Here is a 24932-nt window from a genome sequence, read left to right on the forward strand (position 1 = left end):
GGAATAATACTTTTTTTCAGGCTGTAATACATAGCTTTATTTTTTGGGGACTAGCTTAAAAAAAAGGTTTTCTTTTTCCAAGTATTTCACATCCCTTATTTCTTAAAAATTCTTATTTGCTCGTTTGTTTTTTTAATTAACTAATTAAATCTTATAAAATTACATAAATAATAAAAATAGATACAATAAGGTTTTAAGTAAGCAACTTGTATAAAAAACTGAATTCAGAAAAGAAAAACTTTATTACATTTATAACGTAAATCGTTTTAACCTTGCTTCACATTACGTATTATTTAAAATGATTTTTCTAATGAAAAAAAAAACGGCATTTACGTTAAATAGTAATTTATTAAACTCTCATTGGATAATAAAATAGCAAAAAACCATATTTATTTAATTTCAACTCTCAGAAAATCTTTTAAATCTAACTTTATATCCTTGATTAATATATGAGTGAAACTAAATCATTCTTCTCCATTTCAATTTATTGAAGACTTTCCTATCATTTATCAAATCGATCTTTCCTATTATCGATCTTCAGTCAAACAAAGCATCGGAAAGTAGGAGAATAACGACCGATGTGATCGCCCAAGGTTCTTCTCCTACAACATAATGAGAACTCATAAATTTTATGACCACAACCCAAAGCTTGACCTCTAACAGAACCGGCAGTGAATTGATATGAAGAAGATAATACAGAAACATTGTAACTACCTTTTCTTGTTTGGCACAGCAAATCGGAAATAATTACGAAGGTCAGCGCAATTATTTCTTTTGTGCAGAAAGACCTCTCCGAAAATTGGACATTTGGTGCACAAAGAAATAAAATCCTTTGTTATGATGTCCACTTCGCAGAGAGAATAGCAATAACCTTAATGAATGTAATTTCTCGATAAATTCATTTCCGAAACAAAATATTAATCCCAAGAAAATTAGTTAAACTTTGGTAAGTTGTGTTGTGAAATTTACAGGAGAAAATTAACTACAATTTAAATATATTTCGTATTTAAATGTCGTTTAATTTAACATATAAAACCATTTATTAAGTGGGGAAAACAGTAATGAAAACTTATTTCTTAATGTTAAAATACAAGGAAACACTAGATTGTCTATTTTCTATGAAAAATATGGTAAATTAAACTTCCATTTTGAAGTATTTAATACAGATATTTTTCGCATTTACTTTGTCTATTGAGAAATCCTAAAGATGTAAGATTATAAATTGAATCTCGTAGAACCACAATGCCGTGCATATTTTCTGCAACAATTAAACGATACCAAATTGAACTATATTGTCACATAAATTCTGCCCCCTCAATATTTATTATGGTATAATGATACTACTCATTATTATTTGCAATGAACTGCTCATTGTTTGCTATAACACTTTACACATTGCAAGTTAAACCATATTTCGTTCAAATTCTGATACCTCAATGTTTATTAAGGCATAACGATAAAAGTCATTAACATTGAGTTGCAATATCGCTTATTTTTCTACAGTACTTTGCACGGTAAGCTAAACCATATTACTGTGAAAATGTTACCTCCTCAATGCTCCTCATGATATAGGGAGGCAACTTATTGACTCCGATATTATGACACAACAAAGAAAGAAATGTGGTTTAATTATATGCATTTTTAAATTCTCGGATACTTTACACGTGACCATAACAATTTATTATCATTATGATTCAATGTAGAACCGACTTATCCATCCATGACTGTCGTCTGATTTTTGTACAACTTATAAGATATCAAAGTTGTTGTTGTTTCCATTGCCACTTTACAATGTCCGCAAGCCTTATTAAAAAGTAGTAGACGGATCATAGGTTAGAGTTAACTTACTGTCAGGCTAAAAGTGGGAGGTTTTTGTGGTTTCCTCTTCAAGTAACACAACTACGTGTTAGTTAAATCAAAAAGTCCTCCACGAAGGTAAATTTCTCCCAATGCTTGATCCAGAAGTTGCCTTGTCTTCTGGATTGGGTTCATAATTACAAGTCTACGGAGTTGAACATTAGTTATCGTAAACCTAAAATTGGCTGTTCGACGATGGTTATAAAATAAAATAAAATAAAATTCTCCATAAAGTATATTGATGCCTCTATTTTTCCAAAAAAATTTTTTTTCAAAAATCCAAAAATATAAATATATATATTTCTCTTTCTAAGGAAAATATTCTATTTATGACGAGATTTTTTTTTTTTTTTTGCACAAATGTAGAACAACTTTTTAATCGAATGTTTGACTACAAAGTTTTCTTACACTTTACCATTATGAGATAAATTTTAAAAATTAAAGACCTATATAGTTTTTTAAATTATAGAGTTTTTTTTAAAATTCGATAACAAAAATAAAAAACAATGTCCCTGATTTTTTACGCACTTTGAATTACATTTTTATTGCGATTTCCATAATTTTCACGGGATTAATTGAAGTCTATTTAGACTTTTTACTTCTTTATTCTGGTACAACATTCAAAAGTTTCGAAAGTTTTAATGTCACGTTTTGATAAAAAATAAAAAAAGCTCAATGTAAATAAATATAAGTACATAATATATACGTTACATAATATATAAGGATACGATAAAAATCATTTAAATTATAATAGTACATTTAACTGTAACACAACGCAAATCTGCAGCAATTTTAATGGGATGTTAAAGTTTAATCGTATTTCTGTTCGCTTTGAATGGCATAATCAGTTTTAAAATTGAATAATTTGCGTGAAAACAAAGTATAACGCAGTTTTAATGCCGCAATACACTTAAACGTCTTTAAAATTCAAAACTTTCTGAAAAAACTTGCATTAAATTTATGTACTGCAAAATTAGATTGACAACTGTCTTTGCTTTATTTCAGCTGGAGCAAACATTAGAATATTCCTTATTCCATAAAGAAGCTTGGAAGAATGCCACTTCTTTTGCCTGGAAAGCATTCAACGATACTCATCTAAGAAGATGGTTCAAAAGCCTCTCCGTATTAGGAACCGCAGCTTTGCCAGAAGATAAACTCAATGAGGTATAAAGTAATTTGAAATGTCAATAGAAAGTCTTTCCAACTGATATAAATACTAAATACTAAGCTATACTCGATTTATTACTCAGTGCATGTAAGTGATGGCTCAGTGGTTAAGGCGCTGAACTGTCATTGTGAAGGACTAAGGTTCGATCCCCAGTGGCAGGTTGAAGACCGCCCAGCTTTAGATCAATGGGTGCCAGCTTGTCTGGGAAGTAAAGGCGGCCAGTACGCAGTGCTGACCACATTGCCATCAGAATCAGAAATTTTAATTTTTCTATAATTAAGAATCGTTTAATTATTTGGTTTTCTTCCTTTGGGTTTTAAATGAAAGCGGGTTTTAAATGAAATACATCGGGTTTAATTAATTGGGTTTTAAATGAAATACACCTGAAAAAAATCATAATTAAAAATTTAATTAAAAGATCCAAATTCGGGCTTCGTAATTTGTTTCCAAATATGCTTCATGTTGAATGGCATATTTTTATTGCTACGGTATACCCGCAATCCGGTACACTCTCAAATTCTTTGTCTTATGATATGAAAAGCTTCTCAAGCAGAAAAAGAATAAAGTAAAGAATTAAATATAATTTTTATTTATTATACACTAAATGGTATTTATAATTTCTTATTATATGTTTACAACAACCGTCAAAATTCATTTTAAGAATTAACATATTAATAATAAAAGAATATGTTTTAAATTTCTTTGCACTAAAGGTTCTGACAACAAAGAATAAGCACCAAAAATAATAATATTGGGAATTAATTGCTTTATGTTTTTTTTATGATAAAGCAAACTAAAAAATTTTAGTTTCAAACCAAAATGCCTTTTTTAATCTGCAAAATTGCTTTGATAAATACTTTATGAAAATAAAAAAGTTATCCATTTGTAAAAAAAAAAATAATTACAAAAATAATAAGCAAAACAAAAATATATAAATGCTTCAAAATAAAATTTATTTTTATGCATTCTTCAATAATCAATTCATTGTATTTAATACAAAAAATTTACCCATTGTAAACATTTTCAAAAACCTGTTTTACTCTCAATAAAAACTTAAGTTTTAAAAAATTTCAAACACTAATAACTTAATGAAACTCTAGTACGCTACTAAGTGCCATCTGGTACTAGCTTACTGTAAAAAAAAATGTTATTAAAAATATTAATTAAGGAAAAAATATTTATTATGTTCATATGTCCTTAAAGATACGCTTTAATGATTAGAAACAAGTTAAAAAATATAATTATATTTTTAATCCTGTCATGGGAAATGAATTAGCACTTTTTTTTTCAAAATAATTGCGGACATTTAAAATGAAAGGATCAATGACAGTACACTATGAATTTCTTCTCCATACTATAAAAAAAATAAAATAAAATAAAATAAAACAAAATAAAATAAAATTTGTAGTATTGTATATTTCTTTTCCGTGGGTACCATTTAAGCATGAAAAAGACAGATAAAACAAATGCACACCACATTTGACAAATATATGCCATCGTGGTGCTTAACGGGTAATATTGTATATGTCTTTTCGTGGGTACCATTTAAACATAAAAGAGACAGATAGAACAGATAGAGAAAGAAATGGCCTCCATACCCGTAACAGGAATCAAACCCTTGACTTTTCTGAGATGAGGACAGCTCCCTGACCCCCATAGAAGCCTTTCTGAGAAATAATAGTCCGACAACTATAGTGCATAATTTAACAATACAATTCTGAAAATAAAATGTGCTATTCTCAGACCAAAACACTTGCAGCTGTTATGTCTGAAAATATTATTGAGCTTTATCTTATAAAATATGTATAGTAAATAAAATGTTATTTTTATAATATATTTATACAAGTAGATCTTGATAATGAAAAAAAATTCCTATAGTAAAAAAGCATGCATTTTATTTTATACTTTCAGTTCAATAGATTGAAAGCTGAAATGAAAAATACATACAGCACTGCAAAAGTATGTCCATACATTTCGCCAGATGCAAGAAAGAATGGAGAAATTGAAAATCCTAAAAGCTGCAACCTAACATTAGAGCCAGGTAGCTTATAATATTTCTTTATATCTATACATAGGGGAATAAATAACATTAGAAATATTTCTGACAATCATTTAAAAAATTGCGTCTTATTTAGAAATTTTTTGTAACAAAAGTTCAAGTTGCCAACTGCTTAGTTAAATCCCTTCTTTAATCTATAATTTCTGTTATAATTAGAACTTCTTAAGTAAAATATTTAAAAATATGAAACAAAAAAAAACTAAATAAGCTATGAAATTCACGAAGAAAAAATAATTAAAGAACAAAAATTTAATAAACCTATTTACTATTGGGCATAACAATTTATTACGAATGTGTGAATATTGTATTTTTTCCTCAACTTTCAAAGTTTCCTTGAAAAGACTAGCTTATTCATGTTTTAAGATATTTTTAATTATTAGATTTAAAAGCAAAATAACTAAATGGTTTAAACAAATTTTTAAAAAGTCAGTCAAATAAATGATAACTTCTATCAATGTAAATAGTCACGTTTCTTTTAGCTTTTACCTTAATTCATTTGTAAGGTAGCTATAATCAAAGTTATCCTATTTAGATCAACATAGTACCCTCAATGGCGAGTGGATGTCGATGAAACTTGATATACATAGATTATATGGACCATGGGAAAAAAGAAAAATCTGCAATACAAAAATATTTCCCATTTTGACTGATAGATTGCGCTTTTCATCAGCAAGAAATAGAATTTAGAATTGGGTATTAATGTTAATTTAGAACGGTTTGAAAAGCCAGTAGTGACTGTCGTAAATTGTTTTCGTCCTATGCCATTACAGACGAAATAACAGGGGGAAAACCATTTCTGAACTCGAAGAGACCGAGTGGTTAGAGGTGTTCTGCGTGACAAAGGCTTGGAATGACTTTCAAATATAATTGGATTTAAAGCACGCAGTACTCTTAATATAGCTGCAATACTAGCTTAAAATATTGTAATCACACACAAAAAATATATAAGTGCGTGTTTGATTTTTGGTTATTACTATAAATATCTTCTTAAAAAGGAAGAAAGGTGTTTGCACTTTTATAATACTACTAGCAGCAGTATGCATATTTTAGCCTTTTCTTACCTCACCATCAACTAGCATATGCCAATTGTCAAATTCCAACATTTAACCTAATATTGCGAAGTTAATTTTAGCCACAATACACAAAACTTTCATACGCCTAAACATGGAACATAACTGTAGACCCAAATTTTACAAAAAATTATCAATCTCTATAGTAAATACTCTTATACTGTTGGACATTTAAATAGCAACACACGAAAGGAATATGATTAATAGAATGATACCTACTGGACGCATGCATTGCAGTTTTAATGGCACGTAATTAAATCTATAGGAGTTAGAGCATGTAGATTCCGAGAAATCAGTACCCAAGGGCTATAGTCGAACAAGTTCTATATAAAGGAAAATCTGGACAGTACAGGAAACATGAGATTGGGCATTGCCCTGTTAAAAAAATAGCTTGAAAAATGTCTCCAATTTTAGGACAAAACAACCGGTCTTAATAAGTTTGAATGGTAATAGTTGGTGTTGGGCGGGGATTGCCTGGTTGTTAAAGCCTGGGCTCGTGTCCAAGAGGTCGTGGGTTCAATCCCCACCGGTCGAAGACTCCCCGTGTAGTAAATTGTGATTGATGCATGTTAAATCTGTCGAGTTACAAAGTCCACCATGTTCCCACAACAAATCACACCTCTTGGAGTACTGATCCAGAAGTTTCCTTGTCTTCTGGTTTGGGTTCAAAATTACAAGGCTACGGAGTTCATCAGTAGCCATGAACCGAAAATTGGGTCGGCTGTTCAACGGTGGAGCTAAAATAAAATATAAAATAGTTGGTGTTCAAAGTGCCGATCCGATTATTAAATCAAAAGCTATTCAGGTTAGTCCAATTTATTTGCGCACAGTACTATTATTTTTTCAGTCAACCAAGCAATTTAAGTACAGTTTTCAGAGCAATATTCATGGAAAAGAAAATTATTAATTCCCCATTTAAGAAATGTCTTTCCGAACCGAAATAGAAAAAAAATCCCGTAGACGGTTTGAAAACTTTCACCTAAGTTTCACAAAGAAAAAAAAAAGAGAGTTAGAAGAGCAATATCAACCCAAATGACCGACCTTCAAGAAGTTCGAGGCCGCACAGCATAGTAATCGAGAGTTAAAGGATCTTTTTTTTTTCTCTCTTTCTTGGTATATAGAACTTCTAGAAAGAAATTAACTTTCACCATAAAAGAGCCAGAAGCAAAATTCCACAGATGCCCAGCTAGCAATGAATAACTTAAAAAGGAAGGAAAAAACCCAAAACTTTCTGAGAATACTTTGGAAATAGTTATCAAGTTAATGACATAAGTATACCTAATAATATAAGGCTCTGCCATGCTAGAAACAGTCAACTATCTTTTTTATTTTTAAATTATTAATAGTACATAACTTTATAATAATTACTGTACGTACTTGTACTGAGTAAAAATTTTTAGAAAGGAAACTTTGAAGAACTTATTCTTTCGATTGTGCATTATACTTGCTTTTAAAATATCACTAAGTAATGCAATTATTAAAGTAATTTATAGAAAGAGAATAGAGGAAATTATTGCAATAGAAACTCTTTACAATAGAATTTTTTTACAATGAAAATTTTCTACAATAGAATTTTTTTAAATTTTCAATAGAAATTTTTAACAACAGAATTTTTTCACAACTACAGTATTTATTGTTAATTTTTAAATTTAATAATTTCTGACTATGAACGATAATTTCTTTTAGGTGTTAGTCATTACAGAGGAAGTTATCACTTAGTTATCTCTTAAAATGTTTAGTAAAAGTTAAAAAACTTTCACCCAGAATATAAAATTAAAACTTTTATTATAATAACCCGTGAGTAGAAATCAAACCAAAATAAAGAAATATATTGCATCGGAGATGTTAAGAATAAAAGTGAAAATATACTTTAAAGATATAAAACTGTTAACTAAGCTTCGGAAGACTGTTTCATAATTTAACAGTGAAGTCCAACTTCCAGGAGTTTTTCACGGGGCTTAACAGTTTCGAGTTACCGAAAATTAACAGCACTTAGTTATAATAAATAAAAAATCAAAATAAAAAATAATATTTTTGAAAACCACGTTTTTGCAGTGGAGATAATAATAACTAAAAAATAAAATTTGAAAAACGAAAAACGTGGGATTCATGAAATTCATAACAGTAATGTTATATTAGTGTGTGTATATGTGCTCATGAGAATATGTGTATGTATATCTGTAATTGTAATTGTATCTCAATGTGGAATATGTTTGTGCATGTGTGACTGTGCATGTGTATAAGTAAGAAAATACGTATATGTATGTGTATATGTACTGTTATGTATTTCATGCGCCCCACGTTTTTCGTCTTTCAAATTTTTATTTTTTAATTATTATTCTCCACTACAAAAACGAGGTTTTTTTTTAAAAAAAAATTTTTTGTTCTTTGTACTCACTTCCAAAATCTCAATTTTTTCACTCACTGTACACAAAACTTATCAACTGACATGTAACACTAATTTGAAATAATCGAATCGACAACAAAAGACAATCGCGAAAATATTAATTTTTACTTGAATTTTGATTTTATTTTACTTTGTATGTCTTCTTTCTCTTCATTTTCATGCATTGTCACCCAATTCTGAACTATGTACCAAATTTGAAGTCTGCAGTAGTCGGGAAGTTAGTTTAAAATCGATTACAAAATTCCACCCGAACAGACATACACGAAGGCAAGTTAATATAAACGTGGTAAAAACTTACAAGAATCATTTTTCCTTAAATAATCTTCAGTATTAAATGTGTGTGTCATTATCTTACATATTATCTCGTTTTGCTGCACCATTAACTATTATTTTCTTAAACATCATAATAATATGATTTTCAACCGTATGCGAAAGATTTTCGTGAGAATACCTTATTGCGTGACTTCTAAAAGAATGGGGAATAGCAATTTGACCACCCTATCTGACAGCTATTCTGACTGTAACGTCGAAACTTCTGACACTATCGGATCAGACGGCACTTTTCCTAGAAAGACAGGCAATTCCTAAATTACGAATGATTATGTATTTGTGGTCACAAAACAATACTTAGCAGACTTCAAACAACTTTACACGAATGCTATTGACATTACCTGAATACATACAAAAGCAATTTTGACAGCAATATACAAATACTATTATATTCAAGTTACTGTAATTTACTTTTTAGAATTTGGTTGGCGAGTGTTAGAGAGTAGGGGGTGAAGGCTCCTAGTTAAAATGATATTATCATTATTGTACAGCTAAAAATATACACATATATATTTAACGGCGAATTTTTGTTTCTGTTAATGAATATCAGTGTCAAGAATAAAAGCAAACTTATTCCAAACTCACGCCAAAACAAACTCACGCCAATTCATTCCAGGTCTTAAACCAACAACTGGCGATATTTTATAGGGTTTTTCTTGAATATTGGATATTCAAAGTGCTCAAACATTGGTGTTTTAGCAACACTGGTTTTAGGAAGTCATAATAATTCTCACACAGTGTGAAAGTGTGAGATTTTGGTGTATGATTATTCAATTATAAGTACATCTATATTTAAATTTGACCTTTTAAATAGTACGTAAACGCTTGATTAACTCACAATAAAGTGTTAACAAAATTGTTTTAGTTGTTTCACATCATATTCTGATATATTTTAAACCATAGTTCTTACAGGGTTTATGATTGGCTCAATTTCTTTTATTAAGGTCACGTAATTGCTATGCTGGGACTGACTTCTAACATTCGTGTTTTTTTTAAATAAATCTGATACGTTTCAATTTCTTTACAACTTATAAATTTCTAATGTAAAACTTTTTTTAAATAAGATTTTAATGAACAATGCTTTATTTAAAAATTAAAGTTTGTGAAATTAATTTTGACAATATTCACTAATATATTAAACGATACTCTTAGGACCACTTAGGAACACTATGATTGAATGTTATTCTGCTTTCGCCCAACTTCAAATGTTAAAAGTTATTGACATTCTTTTTTCTGATTTATTCATTTCTTTTTAATCAAAAATATAATAGTTTAAATTAGATTTAGACGTTTTTGTTTGCTTTTCAGATTTACAAAGAATATTGACTAAATCTAGAGACTATGATGAGTTGACTCACGTATGGAAAGCTTGGCGGGATGCAGCTGGAAAACCTATTCGTGAAAAATATTTAAGATTCGTAAATCTTAGCAATGAAGCAGCTTTACTCAATGGTAAGAATGGTATTTTAGAGTTTCAAAGTGGGACCAGATTTCATTAATCTCTTAGAGGATTCTGAATCTCTTTAAAAGAAACCATTTTAGAAAGACTCTCTTTGAAATATTTCTTAAAAAAGAATCTTTGAAAAAATGGTAAGAGTAATGGTAGGAATGCTTATTTTAGAGTTTCAAAGTAAGACCGATTTTCATTAATCTCTTAGAGAATTTTGGATCTCTAAAAAACCATTTTAAAAAGACTCTCTTTGAAATATTTCTTTAAAAAAATATTTAAGAACAGGCTTTTAAATTATTCATTTTTTAAGAGGTAATATTACACTGTAAAAAAGAAATTCGGAAAATTGAGTAAACATTTTCAAAATAGCTCCAAAATAAATAATAGCGCAACTATGGCGGTTAGAGCAACCAACTAAGGATCCAGTGGTCTTTAGTTTGAATCCTGCCGGCAGCAAACAAACATATTTCTCTTTCCGTACGCATTTTCTCGAATATGAGTATATGCTGTTTCAATTTTGAATACAAGAGATTTTCAAATTCTACTATTACTTGTTTCGAAACTATTTTGACGCACTTTTCTAAATATTTTACAGTGTAGAATCTCTAAAACACAGTTAGGTAATTTCTTGATGTAAATAAAATATTTAATATTCCCATGGAATTGGGAAGAAAAAACACTACGGTAAAATATAACTTAAGAAATCATTGTTTAGATTTTTAACCAAATTTTATTAGTAAAACAAAAGCATCATTCCATTTCATTTGAACATATCAAGTTGGTATTTCGTAATAAAACTAGATGGTTGCATTTAATGTTTTATAATATTTTGATTTTTCGTAATGTTTTTTTCATCGAGAATGCATTTTTTACCCTTACAAGCCTAGCTGGATGCATAAATATGCAATCAAAAATACAATGTAACACAAACTAAGTACCCCTCAAAGTTTGACAAAGTAACCAAAGTATCGGATTGAGCAAAAATAGGGAACTAAAAAATAAAAAAATTTCTCCAGTTGCTGTCGCAAAATAATTAATACGAAGGTTTCTAATATGGTCTTAAAGAATTTTTTTCAAAATATACTTTTTTGTTAATAATAATGCCCTGCACTTACTCGAGTATTGTTTAATAATACCTAATGTATATCAATAATACTTAATACCTCTATTTTATACTTTAAAAAGAGTTTTCAACTTGAGTTCGTCCAAAACAGGACTTGATTTGTCCAATTTAGTTTTTTTTAAAAAAAACAGAATTCCCCTTTTTTTAGATTTTAAAGTTCTAAATTTTTTTTCGGTGATGATAAAAACATATAAAACTTATAAATTTTCTGTAAAATCCTAGTAGATTATTTTTATTTTATACACTGTAATTTTTAAACTGTAAATATTTACGAAATATTTAAGTTTAATTAGTAAATGTTTAAGTAGTAAATTTTTTAATAAAAAAAAATTTAAAATTCAAATTAACATAATGAACAAATACGATATAGAAATTAAAAAATAGGGAAAAAATGCCTAATAAAGTGTCCTCGAGGGGAAATTACTTTAGAGTGTGAGTTCAGAGTTGAGAATTATTTCTTGTGATTTTCTTCATACCTTTTATAATATTATAATCCAGGATTTTCTGACACGGGAGACATGTGGAGAGAGGCATACGAAAGTGACACATTTAATGATGATTTGGAAGCTCTTTGGGATCAGCTGAAACCATTATATCAGCACTTGCATGCCTACGTTAGGAGGAGACTCATTCGACAATACGGAGCTGATAAAATTAAAGAAAACGGACCAATTCCAGCACATTTATTCGGTAAGTGGGTTAAAATACGAAAAATACTTACATGTTAAGAATGTTAAAAACCTGTAGTAATTTTTAAACTAATTTGTAACTAATTACTGTAAATTTTAAACCGTAAGAAAAAAAATTATGTGCTCTGGCGCTTGCATGCCCACATTAAGAGGAGACTCATTTGGCAATACGGATGTAATTAAATTAAAGAAAACGGACCAATTCCAGCACATTTGTTCGGTAAGTGGGTTAAAATACAAAAAATTTTTACATATCAAAAATGTTAAAAACCTTAAAGCTGTAAGTAAAAAATTATGTGCTGAAAATTCACGAATTTTTTTTGTTTTTACGAAGACATGCTTTGAAGATTATCCAAGCATCATTTCCTCAAATTAAGAAACTCACTATCTTCTTTTTTAGAGATACCAACTAACAATAGGCTTAATTCTGCATGAAGATTAACTTACTTGATTAGGAAGCACAAATGATCAAAAGAATATGAGTAAATGAAATTTCAGTCATCGATTGTAGTCTAACCCTTGACAACTGCTCGAAAAGCAAGTGATTTAACCCCAGTAATTATCGTACACTGCTTCGGTAATGAACTGGCGGACTTAGTTATTTTTTGGAGCTAAAAACTGAAACATTCAAGTTAAATATTTACATGCTACACTGAGAAAAAAGTATGGTCAAAACTTCCGGAATACGGTAAAATTTTCCGTGCTTCTGGCTCTACGGAAATACCAATGAGCTCGATTTTTTTATGGAAGTTCTTTGGTAATCAGTAAAATTAACAATAAAAAATGGTTTTATAATATGTCATTAAATTTGGTAAATATGGAAAAATTATGATGTCTAAAAGCGCGACATAAAAATCATTTATTCAGTTAAATTTACTCTCAGTTTTATATTTTTTACTAAATGTGTGGTAATGAGAATTATAATTTTGAAAATCAAAATTTCTGTTAAAACGTTACCATATGGAACGAAATAGTAGCAAAATAAATGGTTTAAATACCGTATATATTGGTTTTATTTACCAAAATTATGTTGTTGTTCTTTTGATCAGAAATGTCATTATCATTCAGTTGCTAATTTTCCCCAAAAATTCTTCTCCATGTTTATGAATATACCTTTGCTGAAAAACCACAAGTCATATACCTTTTTTATTCTTTTATTAAGAATCGTTTTTGTTTTATTTTCATACTTACTCCAATGAGCCTCGTATGTAATGGTCTACAAGTAGTTGTTTTTTTTAAATAAAAAATAATCATAATATTTTATTTATTTGCAATATCAATATTAAAAGCGGCTGTGGCTCAGTGGACAGGGAGTTCTCTGCTCAAAGAAGTGACCCGGGTTCGAATACCAGAGGTGGATCCTTGACACGAATTCTGCTCCCGGCCTGTTGCCGTCCGGCTAACGGTGTCAGGTTTTCGTATTTTTCCTCTCTATGTTGCGTAAGTGAGGGTTTGTCCCATTGTTTGATCCAGGAGTTCCCTTGTCTTAGAGGTTGGGTTCAAAATTACAAGGCTTCGGAGTTGAAAATTGATAGTCATTAACTCAGAATTGAGTCGGCTATTCAACACTGGATATAAGTAAAATTAATACTAGAAACTGAATTATTTTCATTTTAGACTTTTTTATCATTTGTTCACAGAAAAAAAAAACCAATGAATCAATTTCATAAAAATGAATTCAACCAGTTTCTTTAAAAATAATCAATGATTGTTACCTGCAAGTTCTAGGATGCATTTTTCTTTAAAATAATTTAATATAAACACTGGCACATGATAATATTTAGAGCGATGGAACTATGAGCAATAATTTCGTTTATTATTATTTACCATTCAAATCAAAACTTAAGTCTTTGCAGTCATAATCTTTATAATTATATACATTAGTCAATAGTTCGAATAATAGTCTGTGGGAAATAAATTTTGTTTTTAAAATATATTCTTAATTATAATCGTCTAAAGTCTCAAGTTAATTCTTCCGTGTCCTTACAGCCTAGTAAAATAATTATAGATATATTAAGAAGCTACTTATTGGCAACAGCAATTGGTATATAATTTTCTATATCATTAATTTTGAACTGCAATAGTCACCCATAAGAAATCTAAAACGTTTACCAATTAGCGAATCAATAATGCGTGGATGGAAATTGAAATAATTTCATTTATTTATTTTTGGGTAAAATATAAATCGTATGGTTGCAATTAAGTTTTGATACACTTTCTATTTTTTTTTCCTAAAAGATCACACATTAATACTGTTTTAAATAAGTTAAAACTGCTAGAGATTCATTTTATTCCTTAATGTTAAAGTTATCAATAAAAGTTATCAGTAAAAATAAAAGTTTTTAACTTTCAAGTTTTCAATAAAAATTTATACTTAATTGAAAGTAATAAATAATAAAAAATAAGTTTTGAAAACGGAGCTGATATACGACTAATTTGAAATTAACATATACTTGGCATTAAAACAAAATAACAAACTGAATGCCACCCAAAAAATTCAAGAATATTCTTGAAAAATGATGGGCAGTTAACAAATAAATAAATAGAATGAAAATTTTTGCAAAAATTTAGAACTATCGTACTAAAAGTCAATAATTTTCCTGGAATCACCATCTAACATTTCTGAAGAATTCATAAATCTTTCTATTAAAAATACAAAAAGTTTCTGTAACAAATCAGCAAATTTGAAACGTGACTGCTAAAAAGTGTAACTACTAAATGTTGTTGAAAATGTTATTTAAAGTTCAAGTAATTAGAATATTATAAATATTCTTGTGTAGTAAGAATGAAGATTATTCCAGTGATTAGAACAGATTTACTGAAGCATTTCTAGTATACAAAGCAACTAATATTTCCACTTGTAAACATGAACTTTTATGCAATTTATATAATTAAATACGGAAAAGGAAGTAACATATTAGAATGGTCTTGAGACATTTAGAAAGCATTTGAATGAGAATTAAAACCTTAAATTACAATGCACATTTTTACAGTTATTCACCTTTCAGAAGGACAAAAACCTGATAATTCCAATTTGTCTGGACCGCTCAACTACGCTGACATTGCATTAAGTCATATACAAAGGCGTTATCACTCACACTAAAAAAAATCGATTGTTGAATTCAGTTAACTTTTGAAGAAAAAAAATTTTTTTCACAGGAATCCGATAGAAATTCAGGAGAAAATGAAATGTTTCTGGAAATAAAGCATGGAAATTTTATAGAGTATTTTCACATATTATGTCTGTAAATTTGATCACCTGAAACAAAATTTGAGTTTGAAAAATAAAATTCGTATTTTACTTGACACAAAAATTTAGACGCAATTTTTATTTTATTATTTAAATTAGACAAAAATTTAGACAGATCTTTTACAAATTAAGCCTATTTAGAAGATACCAATTATTTTGCGCCAATTTATGAACCATTCGGAAAACTTTTACATTTCATTCAGTGCACCAGAAGCAATTCAGGCATAGTTAAATTTTACGAATTTGAAAGTTAAAATTTGAAAAAAAGTCTATTTTAGTAATCTGAGTTTTAATAAATCACTCAAAGTTAGGTATGTGTAGAGTCTTAGATCGTCTTGAGAATTACAAACATCAATTATCATCAACAAAAAAAAACATAGAGAGACAACTTAGAAGATAGAAAAAATCAAAAATCAGCTCCTCTCTAAAATTGTCCAACAAATAACACTGGAAATAAAATGGGTAATATTGGTTTAAGATATATCATTTCACAAATATATCAGACGCATGCTGGCTTAATTTTCATGTCTCTTTCATGTTCAAAAAAAGTTAAATTTAGATCATCCCAACAGCAATAGTTATTACTGATATGACTTAAAAAAATCCCGAAAGATTTATTATGCTTAAAGCATTTTGTAACTTTGCTTATAGTGTGAGGTTCAATAAAATTTAAAGACTGAAATAGTTGAGCATTTTAGAGTGGTCGTCAAACCTCAATCGAGCCGTAATGGCTCAGGAAATAAAGTGCTCGCTTTCCAATGAGGTGAACCGGATTTGAATCCCAGTGATGGCTGCTCGATATGAACTCTGCATCTGGCTTGCACCAATCACTCTGCTGACTTAAAATATCCTTAGTAGTAGGCAGATCATGAGTTAGAGTCCCCTTGCTTTCCGGCTAACCATGCGAGGTTCTCGTTATCTTCCTCTTCATGTAATGCAAATGCGGGTTAGTTCCATCAAAAAGTCCTCCACGAAGGCAAATTTTTCCCAGTACCTGATCCAAGAGTTCCCTTGTCTCCTGGATTGGGAAAATTGTTGAAAAAATATTTTATTTTAGAATTTATTTAGTAACTTATAAAAATATATAAATAACATGAAAATAATTAGCATGGTATACTTAAGAATAACATGATATCAGAAATTATTAAAAAAAAAATATCCGTCCCCTCTATAAGTTGACCGTTACTGACCAAGAAAGCTATGCTTCGCAAGTGTCCAACATACACTACACTATTAAAATTTTCCTTTCAAAATTATGGTACAATAACTGGCAGCTGTCTGTCCATCCGATTAACCGTAAAAATTACGGTAAAGACCATTTTTTTCCTTTATGGTTTTGAAAACATTTACAAAAAGTATTGTTATAAAACCATAAATACAAAACAATACAATTTTGCAACCATTTACAACCAGCATTTTTCATAAAAGTAAAAAATAATTAATTATTTAACTAGACATAGGAGCTCTGCATTCCGTAAGGTAATGGGCATTGGAGGTTGCCGGACACTGGAAATTCTTCATGTGTTGAAGGGAATATTGTGGTGTCAACACTAGGACTCGAACTCCAGTTCTGCCGGTCATGAGATTGACAGATAAGCCCACTCGGCTATGATATGTACTCAGTTGCAAAGAACTAAGTAGTTTCATAAGGTGGTTCTAGTTGGTGAGATAAGATTCTGGTTGTTTAACCGCATTATGTGAAAGCAGCTAATAAGCAGTTTTTCTCAAACTTAACAGTTTGATTACCATTTTATTTATGGTTATTTGACTGTTCTGATTAAATATAGTAAAATAACCATTCAATAAATTGTTATTTAACCGTTTTTTCCGAAACATTTCTAACAGTGTAGCTTTCCTCTATATATGTACTTTTTTCTATTCACTGTGTATACACATTTATTTTTCACCGGTTTCAGATGAATATTTCGTATTATTTTGAATAATCACAAACATTAGCTGACACCAAATTCTTTGGTTTACAACGTTGGAAATCAATACATCAAAACCTCATTATTGTATTTGTTTTTATCAATGTTTATATCCTATCTTAATTACAAAATAATTGATTGTCCGTTCATTAAATCATAATACGAGAGTTTCCTTTCTTAAAAGGAAACGGAAAATCGCATCACTGATTCATATTGTTAAACCATCATCAATCCTTGTTAGAAATAAATGTATCAGTAGGTAAGTTTTGCTGGTAAAAAAAAGTTTTCAGTATATTGTTTTCAGCTAAAGTACGTTTTATTTGAGATAAAAAAAAATTCAGAAAAGCAATATATTTGAAAATACTGGAACATAGAAAAACACAAAACAAAACTCAAAAATAAACATAAATAAACATGTACAAGATATTTTATTTATATATTATGTAATTTACAGTTTTCTGATAGATTAATTTGCTAATCATATAAATACCATTAAGTAAAAACATCATTAGTTTTTTTAAAAAAAATATTAAAAAAAATCCTTTCTTAAGAAAAAAGAATTATTTTCTTTGTTTATTTTACTCACAATAAAAATGTGTACAGCATAAATGAAAAACTCGATACATTTATTTCGAATAACAAGTTGTATGCAAACAATAATTTCTAAAATTAAGAATTTTTCATTTATAAAAATCAAAATGTTTATAAATAAGAATATTCCAACCGAAAAATTTAATCATCAATCACCATTTTCAAATAAAATTTTTAAGTAACAATTATTCCTTTTAACTTACGTATTTAAAAAATTAAACTGTTTCGAAGTATTCTTTTTTTTCTTATACACTCTTGGGCATAAAAGTTTTAAAACAAGTAGTTTTAAGTACATTGGTGATTTTCTTTTTCTTAGAAAACAGTGTCACATAATCAATTCTGTTGTACCAATAGTCAATAAATCACTAATTAAATGTACATTTGATTAAATGATTAAATGTATTTCATTTAAAAGAGTGGACTAACACTTTCTAAGGAGTATTTTAATTATTTTAAAAACACAAACTTTTAAGAACACAAAAAAAACTTTTAAAAACACAAACTTAACAAACTTTTTCATTAATCTCAGATTTTACCTACTTAGGAAGGAAAGCATGTTACGAAAAACCGCAATGTTCTCGACTCCCAACTTTCTAAGATACTCTTGCCAATTATAATATCATTAGTGTCAAAGAATTTGTCACGTGACACATATTTTCCCTTATCCGTAACATCGTAACTAAAAGCTTGATTTTTTATCCAAAAAAAATTGTGTAAAATACAGTATTGAGTCATTCGAGAAAAATTTTATAATACATTGTAAAATCCGTACAACGAGTCATCACTTGGAAATATCCATTAAATTCTCAAAATTGCATTAATATAATGAAAAACACATTTCCATTCATTATTAAATTATGCAATAAAAACACATTTCCATTCATTATATGAATTTGAATTCAAATGTGATAATAACTCGACAGAAACAACTTTTCTAATAAGGAGCATCATGGCCTTTTCAACCTAGTTCCCTTTTACATCTTTTGATAACGCTTTGATCTTTTGCAATAGAGGCGCAGCAAAAGGTCATCTTAGGTCTCGACATCAAAACATTTCATTTTTTTCGATATCTGAAACTATTACTGTCCACCCCTAACTAAAATATTCTTATTTTTCCCTACTTAGGAAATATGTGGGCGCAATCGTGGGTGTCACTGTTGGACATCGCTCAACCTTACTTGGGAAAACCCTCTGTAGATGTCACACCCATAATGGAAGCTAAGGTAAACAATTGTCTGGTTTTTATAGTCATTTGGGTGGACAAAATCCCACTGAAATTGATTTATTTCAAAATGTCTTGTATTTAATTTTTTTTTAAATGTCACTGACAAAATAAATTCTTTAGAAAATATGTTATTTCTTTTAACGTTTCTTATACTAACATTGAGATGCAGAGGTTGGACAAAATGATGGAAACACTATTGTACTTTTTTGTTCATATTTCTCAATAAATACTAAAAGAACCATTTTCTTACTTAAGAAGTATTTGCATCACGCAATTTCTCATACTTATCAAAGAAGTTTAAATAAATTTGAGGGACCGACAGTAAAATTCAAACGGGAAATAGTGTTTTTAAACACCCTAAGCCAAAAAAAGTAGCAATAAGTTTGTAACTTGTAAAAATTGTTTCGGTTATATGCAATAAATGTCCAAAACTTCGTTAGTCTAGCTTAAATATTTCTGGAGATACTGGCATTGTTATAAAATAAAATAAAAATTTGTCTTGCTTTTTTTTCTGCTATAACTTTAAAAATATTCAGCAAAATTCAACGAAATTTTTAGAGTAATTTGAAATTAATTACAAAATTTTTGCTTTAAAATTACGAAAAAAAATTGGTTAAACTGTGCAATATATAAAAAATTAAAGTAGTTTTTTTATGCTGTGCATGATCGAAAAGACATTTAACAATTTTTTTTAATTAATTTTGTGGTGAATCATATTTGGCAACTAATGAAAAAAATCTGATCTGGGTATCTTAAAAATTTAATTTGTTTCTAGCAATTTTGTATTTAGTCTTTGTAATTTTTAAAAAAAAACTCAAAATGATGGGGTTGAAAGGGGTTTTCTACAAATATTATTTTGCATCACAAGACAAAATTAAGTAATGAATGATAACACCTTACAATGAACGCTCATACACCGATATATGATTGTATAAGGAAAGAGAACATGCGAAGGAAAAGATATTTTTATGGGGATGATCCCCAACAATGTATGTGTCATTTTTAAAAAATCGTGTTTAATAGTAGAAAATAAAATTTGTAGAAAACCACTTATTTTTTCTAGCTTTTTTTTTTAAAAAAAAGTGCAAAAACTACTTAGAAAATTGCTTGAAACTTTTTTCACTGCAATCACACGATTCACAGCAAAATTAAGAAAAAACAAATTTAAATTTTTCCCTCGTTTGCGCAGTATAAGAGAACCTTCTTTAATTACTCATATCTTGCGCAGTTTTGAACAAATTTTTCTCAAATTTTAAAGTAATAATTTTGTAATTAATTTTACAATGGTCCAAAAATGTTGTTTAATTTTATTTAATATTTTTAAAGTTATTGAAAAAAAGTAAGGAAAAAAAATTTCTTTACAAAAATGTCCATATCATTATAAATATTTAAGATAGGCTTACGAAATTTTTTAAAATTATTACACTTGATAGCCAAAACAATTGTTATAAGTTACAAATTTATTGCTACATTTTTTGGTATAGGTTATTCAAAAACACTATTTTCCGTTTGTAATTCATTGTCGGTCCTTGAAACCTCTGAAAACTAACTTCTTTGATAAGTATAATAAATCGCATAACCAAAACACTTATTAATTTATAAAATGTCCTATAAAATTACCTTAGACTTTTAAAAATTACGCTTTCATTTTTTAAAAATATTAAAATAATACTTACAATTATCAATGCTTAATGAATATATAATGGCTGAAGACAATGACTTTATAAAAGCCTAATTTATTAATATACGCAGTGAATATTTATTGTACGAGTATTCTATATTGTTCAAGTAATAGAAATCCCTAAAATTAATGAAAATTTAAATAATCCAATGAAAATTTTATTTTTTTAGCAATCTAACTCAATTATCCGAACTTGGACTTTATCACTGTACTTTATTTTATGAGTATCTGCAAATTTCGATGTTGGTATTTGTACAAATTTTAATACAGGTAATTTTTAAATGAAATGTTAAAAATATATTCAATTTCCAATCATATATCTGTCTAATTCAATTAAATCTCCCTAACGAAAATAATTCTCTTCGCTATATCCCAAAAACCTTGACAATTTAATTAATTTAAATATTTATTTTCAGAATCTAAGTGCTTTGGAGATGTTTCAAATATCCGAAGAGTTTTTTACATCACTGGGTTTAAAACCCATGCCAGCCGAGTTTTGGAAACACTCTCTTATTGAAAAACCAAAAAACAGAGAAATTATTTGCCATGCATCTGCATGGGACTTTTGCAATGGAAAAGATTACAGGTTCGTTCAAATTTCATGTATAAGTCAAAACATACTTTTTAAAACTTAGGTTCTGATTTTTTTTAAAAAAAATATTACTTTGAAGTAACAAAAAAATATCATTTTTGACTCATTTTTAACACGTACTATACTAGTTTGAAATCCTAAAAATATTGTTAACGTTAAGATCATCAGAGATATGTTAAAATTCACAGCTGTGATAATTACTTGAAATGCAATTCATAATTTCAGAATTAAGCAATGTACAGACATTACTATGGAAGATTTAATAACAGTTCATCATGAAATGGGCCATATTCAGTATTTCTTACAATATGCAAGACAACCAAACGTTTTCAGAGAAGGAGCAAATCCAGGTAATATTTAATATCAACAGGTGATACTATCTTAAGATGCGCATTTACGTTAAGAATTAATATTTGTTGCATATTTAAATTTCAGTTTTTTAAAAAAAAAAGTAAGGAGAAAATTTAATGTTTTTTAATGTAAATGTTTAATGTTAAACGATGAAACATAAGAGGAAAAAAAGCTAAGAAAGATTTATTTCATTTTCGTATATGCATATTTTGAAAATTATTCTGTGGAGTTATTTGAAAGCTTGCCGAATATCAAAGTATTTGTTAGAAATAACAAAAAATTGCTTAGTAAATTATAATAATCATGATTTTTTTCTAATTGCAAGCAATATTTACTATTTCTTACTAAAATTAGTTTTATTATTCTAATTTCAGTCTAAAAAGTAAATAGTTATTTTTTCTGAATAATTAAGCAATAAATAATAACTATAATATTATTTGTGTAATACTTTAAAAAAACGAACTTTTTTAACTATCGATGTTTTTCAAACTGTTTTATTAACTAAATGAACTAAAGCAGTTTTGATCAAAATGAAAATGGTATTAAAGCAAAGAGATTAAAATATTTTATTAAAACTCTTACTTGAACTTATATGTAATTGCTCTCTTTTATTCGATAGTGTCTCACAAGTGTGGAATATGGAATTAAAGATAACAAAGTTGTAATAATTTTTCACTACATTTCCTAATACTTTATTTTATAGGTTACCATTTTGGAGTCGTAATTTCTAAAAAAATCATCCGAAAATTTCGGTAGTCGTTTTGTTCTACGCTTTCCGTTTCATATAGTTTTCTAATTTACAAAAAAAACTTTATGCGTTAAATTAAAAAATATTGAGAAGTGAATTACCTTTGATCAGTTAATATTTGGTTAATATAACAATAAGACAATATTAGATATTTTTACGGATTTAAAGCTTGAAATGAGTAAAATAAAATCTTTGCAGGATTCCATGAGGCAATTGGAGACGTCCTTGCTTTGTCTGTCTCAACTCCTACACATCTGCAAAAGATAGGTCTTCTAGAAGAAGTAGCCGATGATCCAGGTAATAAATAATAAACCTCAGGTTTCGGAATAAATCTAAATCTAACAATTAATAGGTTACATGAAATCGATTATTTTAAGGCGTTAGATGTTATTATGAAATTTGGTGCGATTTATTTTTATTTTATTTTTTTTATTTTTTTGAAACAAAGATAAACCCAGATCTGAAATAAACATTTAGTTCATAAATGAGAAATTTTATAGTTCAGTAGATAATTGGTCAGTGAATAAATCAAAACACTTACTTCCATATTTAATACTGATCAAAAACTATTTAGACTATTCAATGAATTACCATACATTTACTAAACATTAATCACCATCCGGAAGATGCAAATAATCAATAATTTGATTCAAAAACAATCATTGTGAACAAAAATTATTTTCAATGAAAGAATTTTTAACTAGAATTGAGATATGCTAGAAAAAGACTTGAGGCCTCCTGCTAACAGTAATTTAAATTCTAGTTAGCTCGGTAGCCAAATGTAAGTAAAAGAATCCATAATTTTGATTAGAAAATTGATTGTCTTCAAAGTTTGGATTCTCTATTAATAAGAACTTCAAAAATTTAAAATGCGTTTGCCGTGGGAATTTAATACGCGTTTCTTTTAAAAAGATAACATTTAGCAAGAGAACTTTAAAGGTAGTAAATATTTATGAAAATGTATTAAGCAATTGTCGAAAGATAACTAGTTTAGAGAATTTTATTTCCACTCAGAAAATGTTACTTTGGATATTTTCCTTGAGAAAAAGATCAAATCAGATAATAAATATAAATTAAGTTCTTAAATAATAGAAATATGTTAGGCCTATAACAGAGGCAGAAAACCGTGAACGTTCTTAACCTTTATTTACCCATTTGTTGCTTTTAAGCAGCACAGCTTTCATGAATTCTCCGAATTTTACTTTTTTCTTTCGTTTAAACTTTTTTTTCTATTTCTACCTAAAGTGACAGTGTTTCCTCTTTTTTTAGTAACTGCTATTTTCAATACTATTTTTGCTCTTATTTTCAAGTAAACAAGTTTGCGTTTGATGCATTGTTAATGTCAAAAGCATAAAGAAAGATAAGTTTATTAGTATTATTTACGAAAAAAATTCTGAATTTTTTTTCAATTAAGAGTGACATTTGTTTAAATATGTATAAGTGCAATAGAATTAAATAGAAAAAACTATAGAGAATAGAACTAAAAAAAACATTTCAAAAAGAATTCAATACAAATTTAAAAACAGTTCTCGTGTCATTTTTAATTGAAAAAAAAACTGAAAAAACTTTTAAAAAACAGTGCCTATGGAGGTAGGTGTGAAAAGATAGGTATAACTAAGGAGATAGGTGTGAAAAAATCAATTAAAGTGCTAAATAAATTGTTTTTTTTTCTTTTTTGTTCTTTTTCTAATCATTATTTTCTTCTAGAGGGTGATTTGAACTTCCTGCTGCGAACTGCTTTAGACAAAGTTTCATTCTTACCATCTGGTTACCTTATTGATCTTTGGAGATGGGGTCTCTTCAGTGGGGAAATAAAACCCGAAGAAATGAATACAAAATGGTGGGGTCTCAGGTAAGTTAATCACATTAGGTTTATCATATTCAGAAACAAAAAATTTACTGAAAATTCCAATAATTTTAAGTTTCAAAAATAATAACTTTAAATATATTTATAGTTAAAATGTTTGGACAATTATGCGAAAACTAATTTTCTAAATCAGGTCTTTGGACTGTAACAATATCAAACAATTCTGCAATGAGAAAAAAAGTATTATCAAAAGAATACCATAAAGTTTACCAGAATATGGTAAACTTTAAGGTGTTGCGAGCTCAATGGGAACAACAAAAAGAGCGACAATTCTTAAGGTAGCGCTTTGGTAATGATTTTGGCAAAATTAACAATGAGATATGGTTTTATATTATATGATGAAATTTGGTAATATTTGGTACTTAAAAGTATGGCACAAAAATGATTTAGCTAAATGGAATTTTCAGTTTAGTATTTTTTACTAAGTGTGTGGTAATAAGAACTGAAATTTTAAAATCCGGTATTTCCGGCTAACTGTTACCATACAAGAGGAAAAATTACCAAAATAATGGTTAAAATTCTATAAATTTCGGTTTTATTAACCAG

At 28.2% G+C, this 24932-nt stretch overlaps 1 protein-coding gene across 1 annotated transcript in view; it reads left to right on the forward strand.

Moving 5' to 3' along the window:
* The window catches only part of LOC107444143 (angiotensin-converting enzyme), a 55936-nt gene that overhangs the window by 24338 nt on the left and 6666 nt on the right, over positions 1-24932 (forward strand). The window contains exons 2-10 of the mRNA XM_016058228.3: positions 2863-3021; positions 4937-5066; positions 10200-10343; positions 11963-12154; positions 19048-19145; positions 21245-21414; positions 21646-21770; positions 22718-22816; positions 24227-24371. Coding sequence (XP_015913714.1) covers positions 2863-3021; positions 4937-5066; positions 10200-10343; positions 11963-12154; positions 19048-19145; positions 21245-21414; positions 21646-21770; positions 22718-22816; positions 24227-24371 — 1262 coding nt within the window. The remainder of the gene's footprint in view (positions 1-2862; positions 3022-4936; positions 5067-10199; positions 10344-11962; positions 12155-19047; positions 19146-21244; positions 21415-21645; positions 21771-22717; positions 22817-24226; positions 24372-24932) is intronic.

This window comes from Parasteatoda tepidariorum, chromosome 7 (assembly GCF_043381705.1).
Source record: "Parasteatoda tepidariorum isolate YZ-2023 chromosome 7, CAS_Ptep_4.0, whole genome shotgun sequence".
NCBI classification, from domain to species: domain Eukaryota; kingdom Metazoa; phylum Arthropoda; class Arachnida; order Araneae; family Theridiidae; genus Parasteatoda; species Parasteatoda tepidariorum.